Genomic DNA, 22258 nt, shown 5'->3' with positions numbered 1-22258 from the left:
ATCATTTTAATATAGCATACTATAATGAAATCCAAAAAGTTATAGTTTAATATTGAGAGGTCATATCGTGGCCTACCTGCAGGGTTGCTGAGGCCCACTAGTGGGCCGCGGCCCTTTGGTTGAGAATCCCTGACCTATATGCTATAATATTGCACGATAACTATGTCTGTATACAATAACATAAATTTGATTGTTATTGACTTAATCTGATTGTAATGCAGTAATGTGCACCTTTTGTAAAGCTGATTTGAAATAATTATTGTAAAAAGTGCTGTACAAATAAACCTGACTTGAATTGATCAGTTGGTGGAGAGCTGTGCTTTGGGAAGTCCTGCTGCTGCTGCCGGGCTTCTAGAGCACCTGCAGGCCAGAGACTGGATCTCATCTCTCCTGCACTCAACTCAACACTGATGCAGCACCAGGTGGGTACTTATTCACTGTCACTCAGTGCTTTTAAACAAGCTTTTGGTTACCTTTGGATTAAGCCTGTTTCACACATAGCCAACTAAAATGCCTTAATTGTAAAACGAAGTAAAAATTATTCAATTATCCAGATTTTTCACATATTTCCTATAATATTTTTTCTTTTGGGTAAAGTCTTATTTTTTTATTTTTTTCAGCTACAATAAAAGCAAGTTTTTAGTTCTGTTAAGCAATAAGTTATGCGGATATAAAGTGTAACATACACTATATCAGTTACAACATAAGGCCATGGAAGATTTTTTCATCTATATTTGAAATTTTGTGTCATAAAAGTAATTTTAAACAAAAAGAAAACAATGTACTTGCGAATGGCTCACATGTTTTCATTATTTTTTTATTTATGACAATGTGAACTCAAATCTGACTTTATATCCCTTCAGTTACAGGCTTTAGGTATGAAATGTGTGAAAAAGGCTGAATAAAATGTAGAAATCAGTTTAAAATGAATAACAATAAGCTGTTTGTCTCTTCAGGCTGAGAATCATAAATAATGCTGCTAAAAATCAACAGTTTTCTCTCACTTGTCGAATGTCTTCTTTCAGGTAATGATCCTGCTGTTCCCATCATTCCGCATGTTTAGTGAGATCCAGAAGTAGATTCCGTTGTTTTGTCATTGCAGATTGTGTAGGAAACTCCTACCAGAAGCTTGAGTTTAATCCAGAATGGCTGGCCATCTTGAAAGCGACAGACAACCTTCAAAAACCATCCGCCAGTTTCTGGAACCCTCTGTTGGACAACACAGCAGACACAACACACATCACAACGATTTACTGATAGCTTTCTGATACTACTGTACCCTTTTCACAAGCCTGATGTGTTTAGCTGTCTTAGGCATCTGAAATCCCTAAAAGTTTTTAACATTTTGATTTTTTTAAAAAACATATGAACATTTATATGTGTTTATGAATGTATCATATCATCTTGCTTCGAATTACAAAAAAGAAATTACCGCTTGTGCAATTTGTTTCCAATGCAGCATCTACGAGGCTGAGAGTAAAATTAACGTTATTCTCTCCTCTGGCTGCTGTCATCAGTCCCACACTAGTTTTTTTCCTTTTCTGAAAGTCTTTATAACACCATTGTGGAGTTTGTCTTTTATTATTTTATTAAGTTATTTGTTGTACTCACTCTCTCATTCACTGCGCTCTAAGTTTTCCCTACTATGACGACAGAAATGTGAAAAGGGTCTATTGACAACTTTGGCTTAAAAGAATAGTTCACCCGAAAATTAAAATTACCCCAACATTTACTCCATCATACAGTATACCCTCAAGTCAGACTAAGGTCAGGTGTATAAATGTTTATGGGGGGATTTTTATTTTTGGGTGACATATTTGTTTAACTCGTTCATCCCAGTAGATGTAACACATTTGCATGACATGCGCAATAAAATAAGGTCAAATTACTGTATTCATCTGAACTGAGGTCACGATAGTCAGTACTTTACACATGAATTCATTTCTATTTCTAAGTAGTTTAGCATCCTGTTCTTCTTCTTTCAGGTGGGACTGCAGTCCTTCAGACAGACATCTATATCCTGGTGGGCAGAGCGGACAGGCTTACAGGGAGAAGATTTTCAGCTTTCTTTGATAACTAGAAATTTCAGAAGAACTGCATTTATCAGAATTAAACATGCAAGACATTTTAAATGACTTTATCGTCACATTTGCTCAAGTTAAAATGTCCTTGTTAAATAAAACTGTTCATTTACAAAAAAAAAGAAAAAAGTCAATAATTCTGCCTGCTCCAAGCTATTTAATATTGTAATATAATGCTACAAAAGCTTTTTTATTTCAGGTTTATCAGCTATTTGGAGCAAATGCAGGTTTGGCCAGTAGAAGAGACTTCTTTAAAAAGTTAGCTTAATAGATAGTGGGTTTTTCCTATAAAAAATTGATTGTCAAAATTAAAAAAAAAAAAAGATTTAAATAATTTTAGATATTGTAAATTTCTCTGGTAATTTGTCATTATTATTGTTTTATTTTGTAAATTAGAAGTATAGTATAGTATCAGGATTTCAGACATGCTCATTTTAGTCAACACGATACTAATGTTTTACAGTAGCTTTAGAGGAGTTACAGTAGTCAGTTTACTATCCTTGCTTTTCAGTCACAGTTCATTTTTCTGACAGTGGCTGATTAAAAATGCTCTAAATGACAATATTTTTATTTGAAATGTTGAAGAAATGCTATCAGACCTTTAGAGAATAAAATGCCTATAACATTTAACTTAAACCCATAAATCCAGAGAAAGTCCTTGGTCTCTTATTTCTTCTGCTACAACTTTAAATGGGATTATTATCATTATTATAAATAAAGACCATTCTATATTAGCATCATTAAATATAACATCAAACCAAAATACTAAATAAAACAAATGTAACTAAAATTTAAATAAATAAATAAATAAATAGTAAAAAAATAAAACACTTTAAGCAAATATTTTGGGTTTAAGGGGTACAACTAAGAGTTGTGATTCCTTTATTAAATGACAAATTTATCATGGATCACTAAATATTTTCAGAATCAATAAACTATTAATAATTTTACTGCCGCTTTTTACAGTTTTAGAGGTTAAAACAGCCCATTGTGCTGCTCGATGCTCCGATATTTTATTATTATATCATTCTACTTTGTCTGTATAGTCATGTACACACACTAGTAGTTTGACCGCTTTCTGCATTTTATTATTCATAGTCATTTCTCCTATAAGGAACTGAATCAGAAGCGCATTGCAGAATAAGATCAATAGTGTTGTCCCTTGAGAATACATGTTAAAATACTAATTTTTGTGAGACACTGAATAAAGTAATTATTACTAAATATCACTTGCTTGGTTATTGATAATGAGGAAACATAAACACATAAAAAACATGCCATATAGGCTCGGCTCGAATGAAAAACACGGAAGAGGAACCAGAATGAAGGAGAAGACCAGAGAGAGACCCAGCGCTCCTGACAGAACCCAGCACAGTAAGCCCTCCAGCTGAACGCACAATATACACAACAGTCAACAAGATCAGAAACACACACACACACACACACACACCGCAGTCTTAAACTGAAATTTTAAACATTCACAGGTTAACACAACCCAGCCCACCCCTGCTGTGGCTATTGTAAGGTAGTGTTTTGGAACTAATTACCAATGTTTTAAGGACGTATACATTTATTTAAGTCCTTAAAAAGTGATTATATAAACGGGTCACATCACCACACACACACACGCACTATTGAAGGGGCTGCCATGTCACTGCTAACGTGAGCAGACTTCTGACGTGGAAATGACGAAGTTCAAAAGTAAAAATATAATAAAGAAAAACGGGGATAATATTTATTTTTTAGATATATGGGGCTTCTATGGTAATGCATGATTAGTAAGATATTTTCTGTATTTAGTAACATTTAACAAATACTGTACTGTAAACACACAGCTTTTGCTGCTCTAATTGACCTAACGCTGAAATCTATTGTTTACATTTAAATGAGTCTCGTCATTCTGTCACCATGGCAACTTGAATTGGTTTAAACATCCACACCACTGTCTATAAATTAATCATTGCTGATCATCGCGCTACAAACTTCTGCACAAATCTCCCTTGGCAAAGTTTCAGCAGTTTGAGAAGTGTTTGAAGTTGTTCGTGATGACACTGCGGCGCTCGAGAAGAACCAGGACGCGCCCCGGGCACCTGAAGGACTTCCTGCTGGAGCGCGTCTCTTCCTCTGAGGAGCCAGCAGCGGCGGCCAGGCCGGACACCTGCAGCTCGTCGGACACTTCCCTGGAGGAGAGGTACCTGAGGAACGCGGCTGTTCTTCCTGTCCTCCGTTCCGCAGCATCAGTCTCCTCAGCGGGTGAGTGTCCACAGGAGGAGCCCCTCTCCATCCACGGTCGGAGTGTGCAGGACTTTCAGCACATCTACTGCAGTGTGATGGGCTCCACCAAGAAGAGACGCGCTAGCCGATACAGTCTTCAGCAAGGACTCGAGATCAAGCAGCGGCTCTGGGAGAAGCTGGACCGGCCTGCACTGGAGGAGACCGAGCAACCAGATGGACTTGTGATCATCACAGAGAGCAGGTCCGAGTCCAGCGTCGCTCCTAGATTCAGGGTGGACATCAGCAAAGAGCCACTGCCCAAGGAACCCCGGAGGAAGAAGCCCAGGCACTGAGCCATACAAGTGCCAGATGAAGGATCAAGGGCACGTATGTACATACTGTATATATTGTATATAGTTGTAGAATAAGTTTGCATGACATCAAATTTAACTTTTCATTCAAGTTTTATCACATTGCTGGATGTTTTGGTGACGGTCAGTGCTGCTGATATTCGGCTCTCAGGTTGTTGGATTCATTTGGATGGTTTGCTGGATGTTGACATGCGTTTAGCAAGGTTGTCTAGGCGGTTTCTTGCGTGTTGCTGGTCTCATCTGAGTGGTTTTTGGCACATTAGTGGTTGTTAGTTGTTAGTGTTGGCTGTTGGGTTAGGGTAGGTTAGGGTCCCTCACACGGTTTGCAGCTTGACGTGCTGTGAGGGCTTGTGTGCATCAGTGATGCTGAGAGCTACGCCACTGGTACTTCACAGCTACCGGTAGGGTCACCCATAGTGGACAGGTCTCAGCTGAGATGCCCGACCAAGGCAAACCACCTGATTCTTGACAGCAGGAGATTGGCCTGATGCTCCAGACAGAAGATGCCACCTGAATGGCCAAAAAAAACTACAAAATCACACACAAAAACACACACGCACACACTCACGCGCACACATACACACCACACACACACACAAACACTACACACACACACACACGCACACACACACACACACACACACACACACATATATATATATATATATATATATATATATATATATATATATATATATATATATATATATATATATATATATATATATATATGGGTTATTCTCATAAAACCAGTAAAACAACGTGGCACTTAAGATTTTAAATATAAAACTTAGTAATTTGTTAACAAAAAACATTATAATAAAGACAACGCTCTTCTCTACGAAGCACAATGTGTAATTTCAACATAATTTATTTATTTTAATCATTTTACTGCATTTTCTACTGAAATTCTCATTACCGAAACGTGTCCATGCATGTTTGAATGTGTGTTATGTTGTAATTTAAACAAATTAGCATAAAAATTTTTGAATAAAAACAAATGAGTTGATTTAATAGATTATCTTACATGACAAAGCAAATAGTTTACAGAATATTCATGTATAATGACAATTAGAAAAAAATGAAAAATTAGGTGTCCGTGACAGATGTTCTCATCCTCCGCAACCATTTTAAAGTGCTGTTTAAACACACATAAAGAGTTTAAATAAAGTTTAATTTTGTATAAAGAAGCACATGGGCCAGTTGTTTTAAGATGACTGCCAGGAAAGAAAATCTTTTATATTTTTCCAGTTTAATGTAAAGTTTTCTCCTGTAAAAATGGTTACACGACTTTTTGATTATTTGCCCACCTGTCATGTTTTAGACCATATGAGAACAGCATGTGTATTAGGATATAACTCAGGTTTTTGACCACACTTCATTATTATTGTTCATTTATTCGTTTGCTGGAAATTAGAACTGAATTTAGAAATAGTTTTGAAACAAATCTTTGCGCTTAACAAACAAAATTAATTATTTATAGGCTAATTGATGTCTGTGCATAAAAGGTTTCCCCATTAGATCATGCATTACGAAGCAAAGCGGATTTTTCCATCCTTATATTAGCAAAAGTGGATTCTGACACGCCCTGAATGCGTTTGCGCCCTGCGCTTTGCATTTTGTGCATGGACCGTCAAAATAGAGTTCCAAAATTCCAAAATAGGAATTCCCAAGCAGCATTGTAGAGATATTAATACTAGAACCTAGTGTTTGCACCGTGTCATTGCATGACCAAAGGGTGCTAATCTTCTTTTTGAATTTGTTTTTAAATGGCAGTCTTTACTTTACCTGGAAATACCAAGTGTATCTGTCTGTGGACTGCAAGACAGGCGTAACATGAAGGTGCGTGACTTGTAGTAAGTTAGAGAGGCGCAATTTGCAGTAATGGAGATCCCATTGAACCATGTGAGATGTCACAACGAGATTTTGTTGGCAAGATGGTGGAAATACTTACAAGAGATCATTTTCACCAAATGTTTTCATGAGTTTTCAACAAATTTATCCACACCCGATTAATTTGATATATTATAATATTCATTCATTTAGCAACTCAGTTACAACTTTGAGCACAACAAGTATGAAGTATACGGTTGGGTTTAGGGTTAAGGTAGGTATAGGCGTTAATCACTGTGATGGTTGGGTTTAAGTGTGGAGTAGGTGTACAGTAGATGTTAATAACTGATGGGTACATCGCCATCATGCCGACAACATAGAGTGACATGTGGGTCTCCATAAATTTAAATTCTGCCTCTACTACAAGTTATGCCCCCTTCATGTTATGCCCCTGTCTTGCAGTCCATAGACAGACCCTACTCGGAAATACAGCACTAATTTAAACTTAATTAAAAATAAAAATTACAAAAATTCCATTGTTTTCAATTGGGGAAATGTATGTTAATTACTGCATAAATATACATTTTTACCACAATCCCCCCAACAAAATTCAAAATAATAAAAATATTACAGTGTTTCCGCTAGGATTTTTTCCAGCTGTGGCGGCAGGCCTTTTACACAAATCTATCAACAACCTGTGGCTTTATTTCAATGACAAATGTCGTAAGTGCAGTATTAGAAGTCAAGATCGCATTTATGTAATATCCTACAGCATGGGGATCTCTTTGCTTGCATGCCGATTTCCTCTGCTCGTACACATCCCCTTCTTCTTGCACACCCCCTCAAATATAAGCCACTTCAAGAGCATGCAGATCTTCTTGTGCGCTCTCAAATAAACGCTGCTGAAGTGCCATTTAGTGCGTTTATGTCTCTAGCATTTATTAGATTTGCTAGGAATATTTATGAATGTCTCTAACAGACCTACAAAGCGATATTAATGTATCCTGAATTCAAGTGAAACGGCTATACATCGTGTTTGCTGGCCTCACGCATCATGCACCTGTCAGTCAGACAGTCAGCACATAACTTTAAGGGTAAACAAATGATGCACAGCACTACTATGGTTACAAAAAAGTTTGCACTGTTATAATTCACTTACCGTTTAGTAAGTTTTGGTGCGAGTATCACCTACTATTAAAACAATAAAATGTTTTGAATGAGAAGCTGTAATGTAGCTGTGGCGGGATGAATTTTGGCGTGGCGTCCCGCCATGGAAGAATGAATGTAGCAGAAACCATGTACTACATAAAAATGATTGCTACATCATTTTAGCTAAATATAATAAGCTAAAAAAAACTTTGGGTACTTTAGTTGTTCATCCCTTTTTAACTGGCTAAGCCCACAAATTTGATTCCCAAACAAGGGACATCAGAGGGTTAAAGCTGTACTAGAGACCACACTATCTAGTGAGAATGATGATTTATTTCAGTTTATCCAAGCAAGTGGACATTTTTCTTTGAAATTAAAGTTATGTTTTAAAGCACTAATATTATACATTAAATGTTTAACAAAATCTAATAATATACTTAAAATCAATGTAGAAATGATTAACCTAAATTCTGCAACCTATTTATCATTACCACAACCAATGTTCCTTAAGTGATATTTTATTAATATTTTTTAATAGTTTTTTTTTTTAATGCATGTGCATAATCTATAAATTATGTCCTTTCAGGTTAGCTACATTATTTTGAAAACACATCAGGTTTTATCAAAATACATTAAAAAAAGTGTTGTAAAAAATGTACAGTGTTTCGGTAATAAGAAAAAACAATAAAAATAAAAAACCCTGTTAATTTAAAAATAAACGTTATTGCAGAATCTCAAGTAACTCCACATCACTGTTAATAATCCCTTTTTAAAACATTTCTAAATGAATTTGCTTTTTTGTAAGAATCAATTTAGCAGACTGTTGCGGTAATGAGATCTTTTATTACTTGTTTTGGAAATTATGCTCAAAAAGGTACTAAATGATGTGTATATATTTTTAAATTAATGTTGACAAATGCTCCAGACTTTGTTTCAATTATCTGCAAAACCAAAATTTAATTTAAACATTTTTTAAAAATTCATGTTTGAAAATTTTTAAACCACGTTTTCGTAAGAATCACCCATATATATGAACACACACACACCAGTTCAAAAAATAATAATTAATTGAAAGAATATTTTACATTTTTGGAAAAAAATTAACTTTCAGTAAAACACATGTATGCAATTTCATTATTTATTTAATCAAATAAATTGTTTATTTAACCAAACATGTAATACTTACAGCCCTAAGGAAAGTGACCTAATAAATTAATTTTATGTTAAATGTTATAAAACTGACTCAGAAATGACCACCGAAAAAAGATTTCAGTTCACTGTTCTGTTAAAAGTGAAAAGAAGTGAGCAGGTAAACATTTACAAAAATAGTCCACAATACAAATAAATTCATTCTTTCATTCATTCATTTTCTTGTCGGCTTAGTCCCTTTATTAATCCAGGGTCGCTACAGCGGAATGAACCGCCAACTTATCCAGCAAGTTTTTACGCAGTGGATGCCCTTCCAGCCGCAACCCATCTCTGGGAAACATCCACACACACACACACACACAACGGACAATTTAGCCTACCCAATTCACCTGTACCACGTCTTTGGACTGGTGGGGAAACCGGAGTACCTGGAGGAAACCCACACGAACGTAGGGAGAACATGCAAACTCCACACATAGAAACACCAACTGAGCCGAGGATCGAACCAGCGACCTTCTTGCTGTGAGGTGAACGTGCCACCCACTGCGCCACTGTGTCGCTCCTCAAATAAATTCATACAAATTTAAATGGCACAAAAGTGTGTAAATTTTGATGAAATTATTTTCTGTGTGAACTATTCCTTTATTTCAAAGAATATAGTTTATTGTGTTTTAATTGCATTTTAATATAAAAAATATATTTTTTTTAAATGATAATAATCCTGAAAATAAGAATCTAAATCTTCAATTATTCAAACAAAGAGGTAAACTGCTGTCTTTAAAACATGCATTCATTAAGACACACTAAATATCTCATGTGACTATTAAGTTCATGTTTAATGCAATTCTCAGTACTTTTTCAAAAAAGTTAATTTGATCTAATTTACAATAGGACTGCACAATATGTCGTTGTATCATCGATATGGCAATGTGCAAGTCCGTAATAGTCAAATTGCAGGCATCTGCAATGTGGTTGGGATAATAGTTGACCAGACATTAGTTAACAATATTCTGGAGTCATTTAAACTTTAAATACTAAATGTTTATTATTTGCATGTGTTTTTAAGGCCTGTGACTGTGTAAGCATTTCCAGCAAATTGAAGCCATTTGGACATAGCAAATTAAATGTGTACAGCTTAAAGATTAATTGTACATTATATAAATATTTACTCAATGAAAAAGATACAGGATTATTATTATTATTATACGGTGGTGATTTAAATTGTGTTGCTGAATAATGTTTAACTGCCTAGACAATCCTAAATGATTGTTGATTTGTATTTGTTGTATTAACTTTGCTTGAAGTATTTTTATTTACTATATTACTACTACTATTAGTGAGGAGCGAGGCCAGAAATGTCAAAATAAGTGGACCTTGCTGAAATAGGATTGGGCCTTAGTGCCTACTCTTAAACTAAGTGTACAGTATAATCACTAGTTTCTTATATTTATGATAATTGATAATGTGGTCATTGACTTAACAAGTGACAATTTTGAGTATTAATCCTCATTTTTAAATGAATAAATTGCAAAATGTGCAGAGAATCTGAAATCATTCACTTTGTCATGAGGTAAGTAGAACACTAACCTTGTCGTTCAGCAATAAACATAAATATAAGTCAAAGTCAGCTTCATTGTCAATTTAACCACATGTACAGGAAACACAGAGAATCATATTGGGTTACTCTCAGACCCTAGGTGCCTTACATATAATATTACAAGTAGAATTTTTAAAATAAATTACCATAAATTCAATTGCACATATATTATCATCTAAAAATTTAAGCAAAAATATAAAATTGTAAACAATACATTTACACTTAAGTGCCCGTATAAGCATTTTAAAACTGATTCTGATACTACTCTTCTGCAAATAAGATCAATAAATGTCCTTTCAAATGATAAAAAAAATTAATGTAATTAATCACACTTTTTTTTGTAATTAATCATAATTAATCACAAAACGGCATATTTATTACAGAAATAAAACAAAGGCATGGAAGTAATATTTGAATTTCAAAATAATCAATGCCAATAACAAACAAAAATGATTTCCATGTTGGATTCTAAGTGGACTGTGAATGAGAGTGAACTGCTGAACTGCAGTTAGACTCTAAAGATTAAACATGAAACACCCAAAATTGCATCAAACTCTGGAGGAAACGCAAGATAGCCTGGTGATGCGACATTAATTGTTTTATACTGAAACTTTCCTTCTAAAAGTGTGTCCTTGGTCTAATCTAAATTTTTTTGCACAGTAAACCCACGCAGGGCCAGAGAAAGCTTAACTGATGCTATAGGCAAATGACAACCGCGCTGCCCTCAACCCAAAAGTAACCCGTTTGCAGATGAAAGTAAGGACCGCCTAGGTCGCCTTTATGCACCCACCATCCCTGAACACACGTCGGTTACTACAGAATAACTGTGTTATTTGCGGTTTTTTTTTAAGCGTGTTAAATATTTCAAACTAATCATGCGCACTAACGAGCTAATTTTGAGCTCAATCAAATCAAGTCAAAAACAAAAGCGCTCATCAGCATTAAGTCCAACAGTTGGACAGTTCCATTTTGTGCAATAGTAGGGGGACTTTAAATTTGATTGACAAACTAAGAATAACTAAAGGATTCTGTCAATCGTCGACATTCAATATCATTTATATTCCACCTTACATTCGTTACATGTTTTCAATAAAGAATTTTAAGCTTTAAAATATTTTTGTCTCTCTGGGCCACCCTTAATCTGAATGTGCCAGTGCCACCCTGGCCCTTATGTAGCCTCGCCACTGTTATTAGTTATTACAATATAGTACTATTGACCTAGTTTTTATAGTCTTGGCTCTTCACCCTGAATAATTCCGCTTTTGTGTCCATCTTTGTGTGCAGAAGAAGCATTGGTGGAGGTGTTGGAGCTGGAGCTGGAGGCAGTGGAAGCACAGATCTGTGACCTCGAGATGAAGAGGGCATAGCTATGGGAACAATGGGCCTAGCTTGATGTCTCATGAGCTGCTGCTCGCTTATCTAAGTTAAGTGTGTGATACAATCTCAACACTCCATCCGCCTCAACCCCTTGTGTTTCTCTGTCCAGGCCCAGTGCACCAGGGATGCGGCACACTCAGGTGTGGTTTACTCCAGCACAGGCCCCTGGGTGCAGCAGTGTAGCAACATGAGACAGGACCTGGTGCAGGGGCTCTCCTCCGCTGCTGCCTCCAGTGTTCGGGATCCCCACAAAGAACCGATTTGCCCCCTCCACGAGATGGGACATGGCGTCGCAATCATCCGCTTGTTAAGTGATGACGTGTTTATGAAGTATGTAATACTGTTTCCGAGTCCAAGCCGCCACTCATTTGAGTGGAGAAATCATTCGTTTATGATCATATTTTATTCCTATCACACATTAAAGTTGATTTTATATAAAATCATAGTGTACACAACAGTCTCTGGGCTTGCTGCTGTTGTAAATGAGGGCGATGCCAATCCTCTCGTGCACCACCAGAGGGACCCATCGCCCGAATTCTAATTCGACTCACGGACTCAAAATCCCATAAGCCCTTCTACCTGTCACTAATTGCGGTCCAGGTGCCTCTCATCATCCCAGCGCATATATACCACACTCACGCTCTGGTTCATTGCAAAGTCTTGATTTGCCCTGCTGTCATTACTGAGCAATTCCTACTCCACTTCTCTGTTTGATCTGTGTTTTGACCCTTTGCCTGACTCAACGACTGAGAAAGACATCTGCCTGCCCCGAACCCCAGCCTGTTATTCTGACCAAGTAAGATATCTGCCTGGCTTGAACAGTAGCCTGTACTTCACTCTGATTCCTGGTTTGCCCCTTGTTGTTGCTTGTATGTGTGCTTTCAATAAAGCTTGCAAATGGATTCAATGCCGTCTGACTCTTCACAACAGAAGACTTCGCCAATACAGAATACAGCAGCTTTAGCACAGGTCTCTACTGAACTTTCCGCTCAAGCTACACAGCTAGCCACTCACCATCAACAACTTACTCATTTAACATCCCTCACGGAGGAACTAGTGAGAGCTATGCAACAACTCCGCCATCCCAATCCTGCAGTTTCCCCGTCTGCCACCATGACAACTCCTCAGCCAACGACTGTCTCCAGTGTTCCAGCTACCGTAAGTCCCCGATTAGATTTGATGGTTCACCGTCTCGCTGCAAGAGCTTTCTCTTACAATGCAAACTGTTTGTTAATCAACAACCCGCATTATATCCCACTGATACTAGCCGGGTGGCTTTTGTATGCAATCTGTTAACGGGTAAAGCACTGGAATGGGCTACAGCGATATGGAAGGATGATGAAAGTAATTACCCCACGTTCGAAAATTTTCTTAAACAGTTCCGCGAAGTATTTGAACATCCAGCAGACGGAAGAAGCCCCGGTGAACAGTTACTTACTCTTATTCAGGGGCGCAACACAGCTGCAGAGTATGCCTTGTCATTTCGCACTCTCGCTGCACAAACTAACTGGGTTGAAGATACGTTAAAGAGTCTATTCAGACGGGGATTAACAGCCACTTTACAATCCGAATTGGCTTGCCGTGACGAGGGAAAAAATCTGAATGAACTCATTGAACTTACCATCCGTCTTGATCATCTAATTCGCAGCCGAAGAACGGCTCGCACCATGTCTCAAGTTTCTCTCGATCCACCCTCTGATGAACCCATGCAACTTGGTTTCACACGCTTAACCCAGGAAGAAAGAAGGCACCGATTACAAAATCATCTCTGCCTTTACTGCGGCCAAGCGGGGCACATGAAATCCACATGCCTTGTACAACCTCCCACACTGTCTCAATCGGTGAGTTCCTCTAATGTTCCATCATTATTCAGTGTATTTATTCCTGTAACAATTACGTATGGTAAAAGAACGATTAATACCACTGCTCTGGTCGATTCTGGTTCTGCTGGAATTTTTTTTTGCCAAAAAGTTTGCATTATATCATGAATTATCTCTCAGCTCATGTGACTCCTGTCTTGCAGTGGAAGCATTAGATGGTTGTCCTGTGGGTGAAGGACGCATCCACATGATAACTAATAAATTACAATTACAAGTTGCCGTTTTACACAATGAAGAGGTACAATTCTACATTATTGACTCAGTTAATCATTTACTTGTCTTGGGGTTGCCATGGTTACATCGACATGATCCTCATATTTCATGGAGGGATGGACAGATTCTTCAATGGAGTGAGTCATGCATGAAGCATTGTATTCGGCCCATTCATAGGATCCCGTTGTGAATCACTAACATTCTGTCTGCACCAGATGATGAACAAATCCCCATCGAGTACCACGACCTACACGAAGCTTTTAGTCAACAAAAAAGCTACTCAACTTCCTCCGCATCGGTCAAATGACTGTGCCATTGAATTAATCCCCTGCTCAATTCCTCCGAAGGGTCGAATATTTCCCGTCACAACCAGAACATAAGGCTATGTCTGAATATATTGAAGAGGGACTGGCCAAAGGTTTCATCCGACCATCGACATCCCCTGCATCAGCTGGGTTCTTCTTTGTAAAAAAGAAGGATGGCAGTTTACATCCCTTTATTGATTACCGAGTGCTCAATGAGATTACCGTTAAGTTCCGTTACCCATTGCCTCTCGTACCTCCTGCCCTTGAACAATTAAGACAGGCCAAATATTTCACCAAGCTTGATTTACGCAGTGCATATAATCTTATCAGAATCCGTGCCGGTGACAAGTGGAAGATTGCGTTTTCCACCACTAAGGGGCACTATGAGTACACGGTAATCCCCTTTGGCCTGGCAAACTGTCCGTCTGTGTTCCAATCCTTCATGAACGATGTCTTTTGAGATATGCTGGATCGCTGGGTGATCATTTACATCGACGACATCCTTATCTACTCAAACAACATGGAAGGACATGTCAGGCATGTGCGTAAAGTGTTACAACGTATGATTCAACATCAACTATACACCAAACTAGAAAAATGTGAGTTTCACCAGACACAGATCGCCTTTTTGGGCTATGTCATCAGTGCGGAGGGGATTGCGATGGACGATGCGAAAGTTCAGGCAGTACAACAATGGCCGTTACCCCAAAATCTCAAGGAGCTACAACAATTTCTGGGCTTTGCTAACTTTTATAGACGGTTTATCAGAGGCTTTAGCTCCATAGCAGCTCCAATAACTGCCATGACCAAAAGAAACTCGCACAAATTATCCTGGTCATCCGAAGCACGTCAAGCTTTTACAGATCTCAAGACCCGATTCATCACGGCTCCTATTCTCGGTCACCCCAACCCAGATCTACCTTTTGTAGTGGAAGTGGATGCATCCAGCACAGGAGGCGGGGCGGTGTTATCCCAATGCCAGGGTCAACCACCTAAAATGTATCCATGCGCCTTTTTTCTCCCGTAAATTGACCAGCGCAGAAGGAAATTATGATGTTGGAAAACGCAAATTATTGGCAATGAAATTAGCTCTGGAAGAGTGGCGACACTGGCTGGAGGGGGCTAACCATCAATTCACCATTCTGACAGACCATAAGAATCTGGAATATCTCCGCTCGGCCAAACGTCTAAATCCCAGGCAAGCTCCTTGGGCTTTATTCTGTACCAGATTCAATTTCATCGTTACATACAAACCAGGGAGCAAGAATGGTAAGGCAGATGCGCTATCCAGGCTAACAGAGGACAAACCCATTATTAGCGATAAAACGATTGTCCCTACCAAATCATTAGTGGCTCCAGTGCAGTGGGACATACTTACCGAAATTCAAGAGGCGAACCGAGAGAATAACCCTACAGCAGATTGTAATGTTTGTCAAACGACGAAGCCATCTCATCAAACCCCTGCTGGCCTATTACAACCGTTACCTGTTCCGCAGCGCCCCTGGTCCCACATAGCAGTGGACTTCATTACTGATCTCCCTGTTTCCTAGAACAACACGGTCATTCTAACGGTAGTCGATCGCTTCTCCAAGGCTTGTCGGCTGATTCCATTACCCAAACTACCTTCCGCCTTTGATACAGCAGAGGCTCTGTGCAACCAAGTATTTCGAATCTTTGGCTTACCTGATGATATTGTATCTGACCGGGGATCTCAATTCACTTCTCAGGTATGGACCGCTCTCTGTAAGAACCTCAATATTAATGTTAGCCTTACTTCAGGGTATCATCCTCAATCTAACGGTCAAACTGAACGATTGAATCAAGAGGTGACTTGCTTCCTGCGTTCCTACTGTCATCAGCAGCAGAATGAGTGGAGCCGTTACCTCATGTGGGCAGAGTATGCACTGAACTCATTGATAAAACCAGCTACAGGTATCACTCCATTTAAGTGCATTCTTGGTTATCAACCACCGGTGTTCCCATGGTCTGGAGAACCCACTGAGTTACCAGCTGTCACGGATTGGCTACAACTGAGCGAGGATGTTTGGAATCAGGCACACAGACATGTCATGAGGGCCGTTAGGAGAGAGATCCAGGCAAATCGCCATCGGCGCCAGGGACCCACGTATCATCCAGGGCAGTGGGTGTGGTTGTCAGGGTGAGGTTACCTTGCCGTAAACTCAGTCCCAGGTATGTAGGGCCATTCAAAATTTTACGTCAAATTACTCCAGTGTCTTTCCGCTTGGCTTTGCTTAATCATTTTCGTATTTTTAACACTTTCCATATGTCATTACTTAAACCCGCTGGTGGTCCACGAGAGGAGGAGGTTGAGGAAGGATCGGAAACAAGGACCCCCTCACCTGTTATGATCGAGGGCGAAGAAGCCTATCTCATTCGAGAAGTGCTGGATTCTCGACGCCGGGGTGGCGCCCTCCAATATCTGGTGGACTGGGAAGGGTATGGGCCAGAGGAACGATCCTGGGTGAATGCAAGAGATATTCTACACCCAACTCTCACAGAAGAGTTTCATCAAAGGTTCCAGGAGAAACCAGCCCCCCGACAGCGCGGTAGACCCCGGCGTCAGGTGCATTCTCGCATCAGGAGCCGCTCGCAGGAGGGGGGTTCTGTTGTAAATGAGGGCGATGACAATCCTCTCGTGCACCACCAGAGGGATCCATCGCCCGAATTCTAATTAGACTCACGGACTCAAAATCCCATAAGCCCTTCTACCTGTCACTAATTGCGGTCCAGGTGCCTCTCATCATCCCAGCGCATATAGACCACACTCACGCTCTGGTTCATTGCGAAGTCTTGATTGGCCCTGCTGTCATTACTGAGCGATTCCTACTCCACTTCTCTGTTTGATCTGTGTTTTGACCCTTTGCCTGACTTAACGATTAAGAAAGACATCTGCCTGCCCCGAACCCCAGCCTGTTATTCCGACCAAGTAAGATATCTGCCTGCCTTGAACTCTAGCCTGTACTTCACTCTGATTCCTGGTTTGCCCCTTGTTGTTGCTTGTATGTGTGCTTTCAATAAAGCTTGCAAATGGATTCAATGCCGTCTGACTCTTTACAACAGCTGCATAACAAATACCAAAATTTTAACAATTTATAAAAAAATAATCACTTTCTGGCCATCGGATATACTGCGATTGTGATTTTCGAAAGCCTTAAATTGCTTTGTAAACGTTTATTATTACCATTTCATGAGTCTCCCCATTCAGTTGAATAGAGCGCTTGGACCCAGAAGCCGCTTCGCGTGACGTCACACTTAACAAGCGGATTGGCAATTCCATCGTTCGTCACGTCCTCACTGCATCCATAAAGGTAACAATGTAAGCACCCACTGCTTTCCTGGTGCTCATGTTTAGGATGTTTCTTTTAAGGTACCTGCTATCCTGAGCTCTATCCTGAAAATACTGGAACAAGCCATTTCTGCCCAATTATGCTGCTATCTGCAAATGGACAATTTTTGAAGTGTTTAAGACCTTATCACAGTACAGAAACAGCGTTAGTGAAAATAACCAACAGTTCACTTTTAGCTGCCTGATGCTGCATCTCATTACTAGTTTTAATTGATCTCAGGGCTGCATTTAACATCATTGATCAGAATATCGTCATAGATCGCATAAAATCTACAGGTGTCCAGGGACAGGCTTTACAATGGTTTAAGTCAGTGGTCTTAAACTCAATTGCTAGAGGGCCACAGCTCTGCATAGTTTAGCTCCAACCACATTCAACTCAGAACTGCTTAAATAAATGGACAGCTTTCACAAGTCAGGCTAGTAAAGAATGGGGTGCCTCAAGGATCAGTTTTAGGCCCTTTGCTGTTTACAATATACATGCCAACCCTGGGAGACATTATTAGAAGACACTGGATCAGCTTTCACTGCTATGCAGATGATACTAAATTATATATTTCAACTAAACCTTATGAGATGTCTGAACTGTTTAAGCTAACTAAGTGTTTTAAAGATGTTAAAGACTGGATGACCAACAAAGTTAGCGTTACCTCTACTAAAAAAAATCTGGGTGTTATATTAGACAGCAACTTAACTTTTGAAAACCAAATCTCCCATGTCTTTTTTCATCTGAGAAATATTGCTAAGTTAAGAAGCATACTATCCATCTCAGATGCAGAAAAGCTAGTTCATGCTTTTATGACTTCTAGGCTGGATTACTGTAATGCAGACATCCCAAGCCTCCCGGAAGTTCGGGAGTATCCCGCAAATGCATAGTCCTGGATGTCCGCAAATGAATCAAAGTCTCTGACCCAGTCCTTAAATACGTTGCACACTCCTCTCCACCGCATCCCTCCCAGCTCTTTCAGTATGACAAGCGCAACTCACCCCAACCGCTCTTGAGGTATGTCGCACGCAACTCACCCCCACCACTCTTCAGGTGCGTCTCGTGCGCACACGCCCTGAAGCCTGGTTTATACTTTTGTGTCAAGTGACCGGCGTAACTCACGGCGCAGGCAACGCGCGCAGCTGTGCATTTATACTTCTGCGCGCTGTATCTGTTGGTCTGCATTAACACTTCCGAAACGCTAGTTGGCAGTGAGGTGTAAATGTTCCTCTGTGTCGAGTTTCTTCGCTGCTTTTTTGCTTTTCCTGAACACTTCCGGGATGTACAAGTGGCTCAAACTCGCTCATTTTGAGGCAGCAACCGGCGGACGTGCATCAACTTTAACTATGAGGTAAACACAAAACAAAACTTTCTATGCGGAGCTCCTTCACGGGACTACACACTTGTAAACAATCGCTACATTGGGTTTGCGCTATTCGCGCGGCTCTCGGTCCCGCCCCGACTCGTCAGCGCTACCAAGCCGACCAATCACAGAGCGTGCACTATGCGTTGTTGCGACGTGTAGTGTAACATATTGTAACCTGCATTCTGGAGATAAACATTCCATTTAACATTCCAGAAAACAATCTGGGTGAATCGCCAGGACAATAAAATCACTTGGCGACGAAAAGTCTGGCTTAGTAATCCGTGGTGACATGTTAACAAGTCTGGGAGACTTTACAGAACCACTCACTGCCTACTTCAAAAGAACATGACAGATAAGATAAGAAAGAAAAAAAAACCTCTTTAGCCAACGTTCTGCTCACAGACAAGACATTCCTCAAAATTAAACAAAGACATTTAGAACCCAAATCTCTTGTTTAATTTCATTTAACTTTTGTAATGTGTACAATCCCTGATATAGACTATACACATTCGTACTTTCAGGCCTTTTTAAAAGCATCAATGATGTAAGGATATGGGAACTATGTTAATGTACCTGTAATGTGATGTACTTGTAGAGTGTTTGGTGTCAATAGAATGCCCTCGACATTTTATAACACATGATGCATAGAGCATGATAATAACAGGGACGGCCTGCAATTTTTTTAATGCCCTGAATTAAAAACCGTCCTTAGGCTGCGGGAGGACTCAAATTTGCATACGAAGAGCCTTGAGACAAAGAAAGGGTTCGCGCGCAAACTTTCCCCTGAAATCATTGGTCAGAATGCTGTACGGGTTGTCACGTGACCCGCAGGTATAAGCACACTTCCCCCCAAACATCTGGGCAGAAAGAGAATGTCCCAAAAAGGAACATCATTGACGGTGGTCCCTTTAAGGGCCACACGGCTCTTCACAGCCGCATGGACTTTCCCGCCACGCTTTCTTTATTTTCCGGCAAAGTAAATTCAGTTTAAAGTTTGCGATCGTGTTCGTCCGAACTGCATTAAAAACTCCACGCATCAAAGGACATGAAGAGTAGTTTTCATCACGACGGAAGAGAGACGCATAAGAGAGACCTCCAGACATGGAAGACCAGGTGATTTTAGTCATGCGATTAAGCTGTGCCCCTTTTATCAAAAAGGTGTGTTTTATAACCTTGGTGGTCCGTAATGGGGCGTGTGGAACTGAAAGTTTTGTCACTCTTTTATCTGAAATCTATCTTTCCTAGCTTTACTATTTCTCTTTGCTGTTACCCGTTCTATAGACCTGATATCTCCACGTGGTTTACCTTTGTTTTGTGTTTAATGTATGTTTGTGCGTTTGTGTGTTCGTTACGTCTGACTAGTCAATAAATTCCATTATAATCAAATGAATTGTATTGTTTGCCTCACGAGAAAATGTCACTGAAATACAGATTCCCCTGCCTAGTTATTATAAGTTGTTTAAAACTTTTGAATGATTAATCTACTTCACAAGAAGTAGCAATTAAATTCCCTATTTCTAAATGAATAGATTACCGTGTCCGCTCGGAAGAGCGGCGGCTCTGCTTGTGTTCGTTTGGTCAAGTTAACAATAAATTGATCCGGAATATTAATGATTAATAATAATTCGTTATTGTTAATAATTAATATTCATAAACTGGGAATCCGCTCGGTCGCGCGAGCATGATCATTTACAATATGTTTGTTTGACCAAACTGACTGAAGCTTATAAGACGGAACATTAATAATTAAGAATAAACCGTTATTGTTGTTTATTAATATTCATAAAATGAGCTAATTTCATGTTACATATATTGGTGGAGAGAATGCGGGCAGTTTTCCAAACATTTTCTTTGAAACAAACTTTCCAATCCATTGTGATTTATGGAGCGCGCTATAGAAAAAAAAAAAAAAAAAGGACCGCGAGAAGCATTTCCTTTCTTCAAAACTGGGAGGACGAAAAGCCTGCTCCAGCCATTCTGTTCACTAAACACAGTAGAGAGCTGCCCGTGTAGAGTGTAACAATTTAAACTGCAGTTCATATATATTTTAAATAGATTTTGCTGAGACGCACGTTCCGCAAATCATTTAAATATATTAGTGTGCCTGTCGGAGGAAAAGACACCTCTCTCAGCGCTTGTAAGACAGTTTGGAAACCCCAAACCTGTCCGTTTAAAAGGCCTTCTTTTAGCTAGAAAACCTCTAGCCTATTTCTCCCGTGGTTTCAAACTGTTAGATTAGCTGCCTAACGTTTAACCTCTTTGCTTCGCCGCCGTGCGAAATTAATTTCAGAACTGCTGGACAGTTCTAAATTAATGTATTTGGGAGCTGCAAGCTTGCCTGTTAACCGCTTTCTGACGAAAGGAATTCTCAGAACCATAAGCGTGTTTTAAATGGTACCGAAATCTGATATGGATGTGAATTCCCATATTTCAGTTATGTTCGTCCGGACCAAATCTGTGTACAAACGTGCACCGCCTCGAGAGACGTCTCGCATTTTATGTTTGTTTGTCTAATTGTAATGGTCGAATATTATTATCAGTGTTACGGCAACATGATATATAATGACCGTTTATGCAAATCTTAGTGGTTCGCGCTTTGCCTTTGTGAAGTCAGCCGCATACCAAGTTATGAATGAGAACTCATTCATAAAAACGACCCTTCGAGCGCTCATTGACTCCTCGTCCACGTAACTCGTGCGCGCGCACGCATGCGTGAATGACGTAGTCACCACCCCAAAGCATAAGATCCACCTTCAGGAGGCAGAGTGGGTGACGCTGCTTACATCACAGGGCAAAACAACTCGCTAGCTTCTAACGACTAGCCTTAAGTAAACTAACCCTTCGCGTCTTAATATTACCAAACTGTTAGCACAAGGCTAACCGGATGCGAGGCGTAACAACTTACTAGCGGCTAACGCCAGATAATGCTTAAGCAAACCAACCCTTCACATTTTGTAACATTAACAAACAAGGCTAGCACTTGTAGCACAAGGCTAACCGAATGTGAAGTGCAACTCAGAAACATCTCCCCCTGTCTCCTCCTGCTCTTCTCACATCAGTTCCGCCCCCATTGTGTCTCAAGTGGTCTGAAATGGTCAAACAGTTTGGAGTTAATTTGTTTTAATTTCGATTAAGCATTTTATTTTCCCTGTTATCATTTTATCCAAACAATAGTTTAGTTACCTAAGTATAGATTATCGGTCTGTTTTTATTTCTTTTGGTATTATGAATTATTTTGTTACTTTCAATTTTTTTTATTAATTTTCTGCCTTCTGTCTTTTTCATTTTAATACCGTTGTCCAGTTTATTTTGTTATTACTTGATTTTTAATCAAGTTCCCAATAATCTATGCTAAACTTAGGTCATGTTTAAT

General features: G+C 39.4%; 1 protein-coding gene across 2 annotated transcripts; it reads left to right on the top strand.

Annotated features, from left to right (window-relative positions):
* The first annotated feature begins 829 nt into the window (after window positions 1-829).
* On the top strand, window positions 830-12672 carry LOC147841356 (uncharacterized). Of its 2 annotated transcripts, XR_015503983.1 has the most exons (3): window positions 830-4682; window positions 9032-9324; window positions 11679-12207. XR_015503983.1 is itself a non-coding variant. In XM_087276027.1 (2 exons), the coding sequence occupies exon 1, from the start codon at window positions 4127-4129 to the stop codon at window positions 4646-4648; it is 522 nt and encodes a 173-aa protein (XP_087132153.1). In that variant the 5' UTR covers window positions 830-4126; the 3' UTR covers window positions 4649-4682; window positions 11679-12672. The 2 variants fall into 2 exon arrangements, 1 of the variants encoding a protein (XP_087132153.1); XM_087276027.1 differs by lacking the exon at window positions 9032-9324 and having other exon boundaries at window positions 11679-12672.
* Window positions 12673-22258: the final 9586 nt, after the last annotated feature.

Source organism: Danio rerio, chromosome 12 (assembly GCF_052040795.2).
Source record: "Danio rerio strain M-AB ecotype USA chromosome 12, GRCz13ab, whole genome shotgun sequence".
NCBI lineage: Eukaryota > Metazoa > Chordata > Actinopteri > Cypriniformes > Danionidae > Danio > Danio rerio.
The sequence above is the reverse complement of the archived record's forward strand: the minus strand, read 5'-3'. Positions and strand labels throughout refer to the sequence as shown.

Bases quoted from the DNA above. Each gene is read 5' to 3' on its own strand.
- LOC147841356 (XM_087276027.1), top strand. From the start codon at position 4,127: ATGACACTGCGGCGCTCGAGAAGAACCAGGACGCGCCCCGGGCACCTG.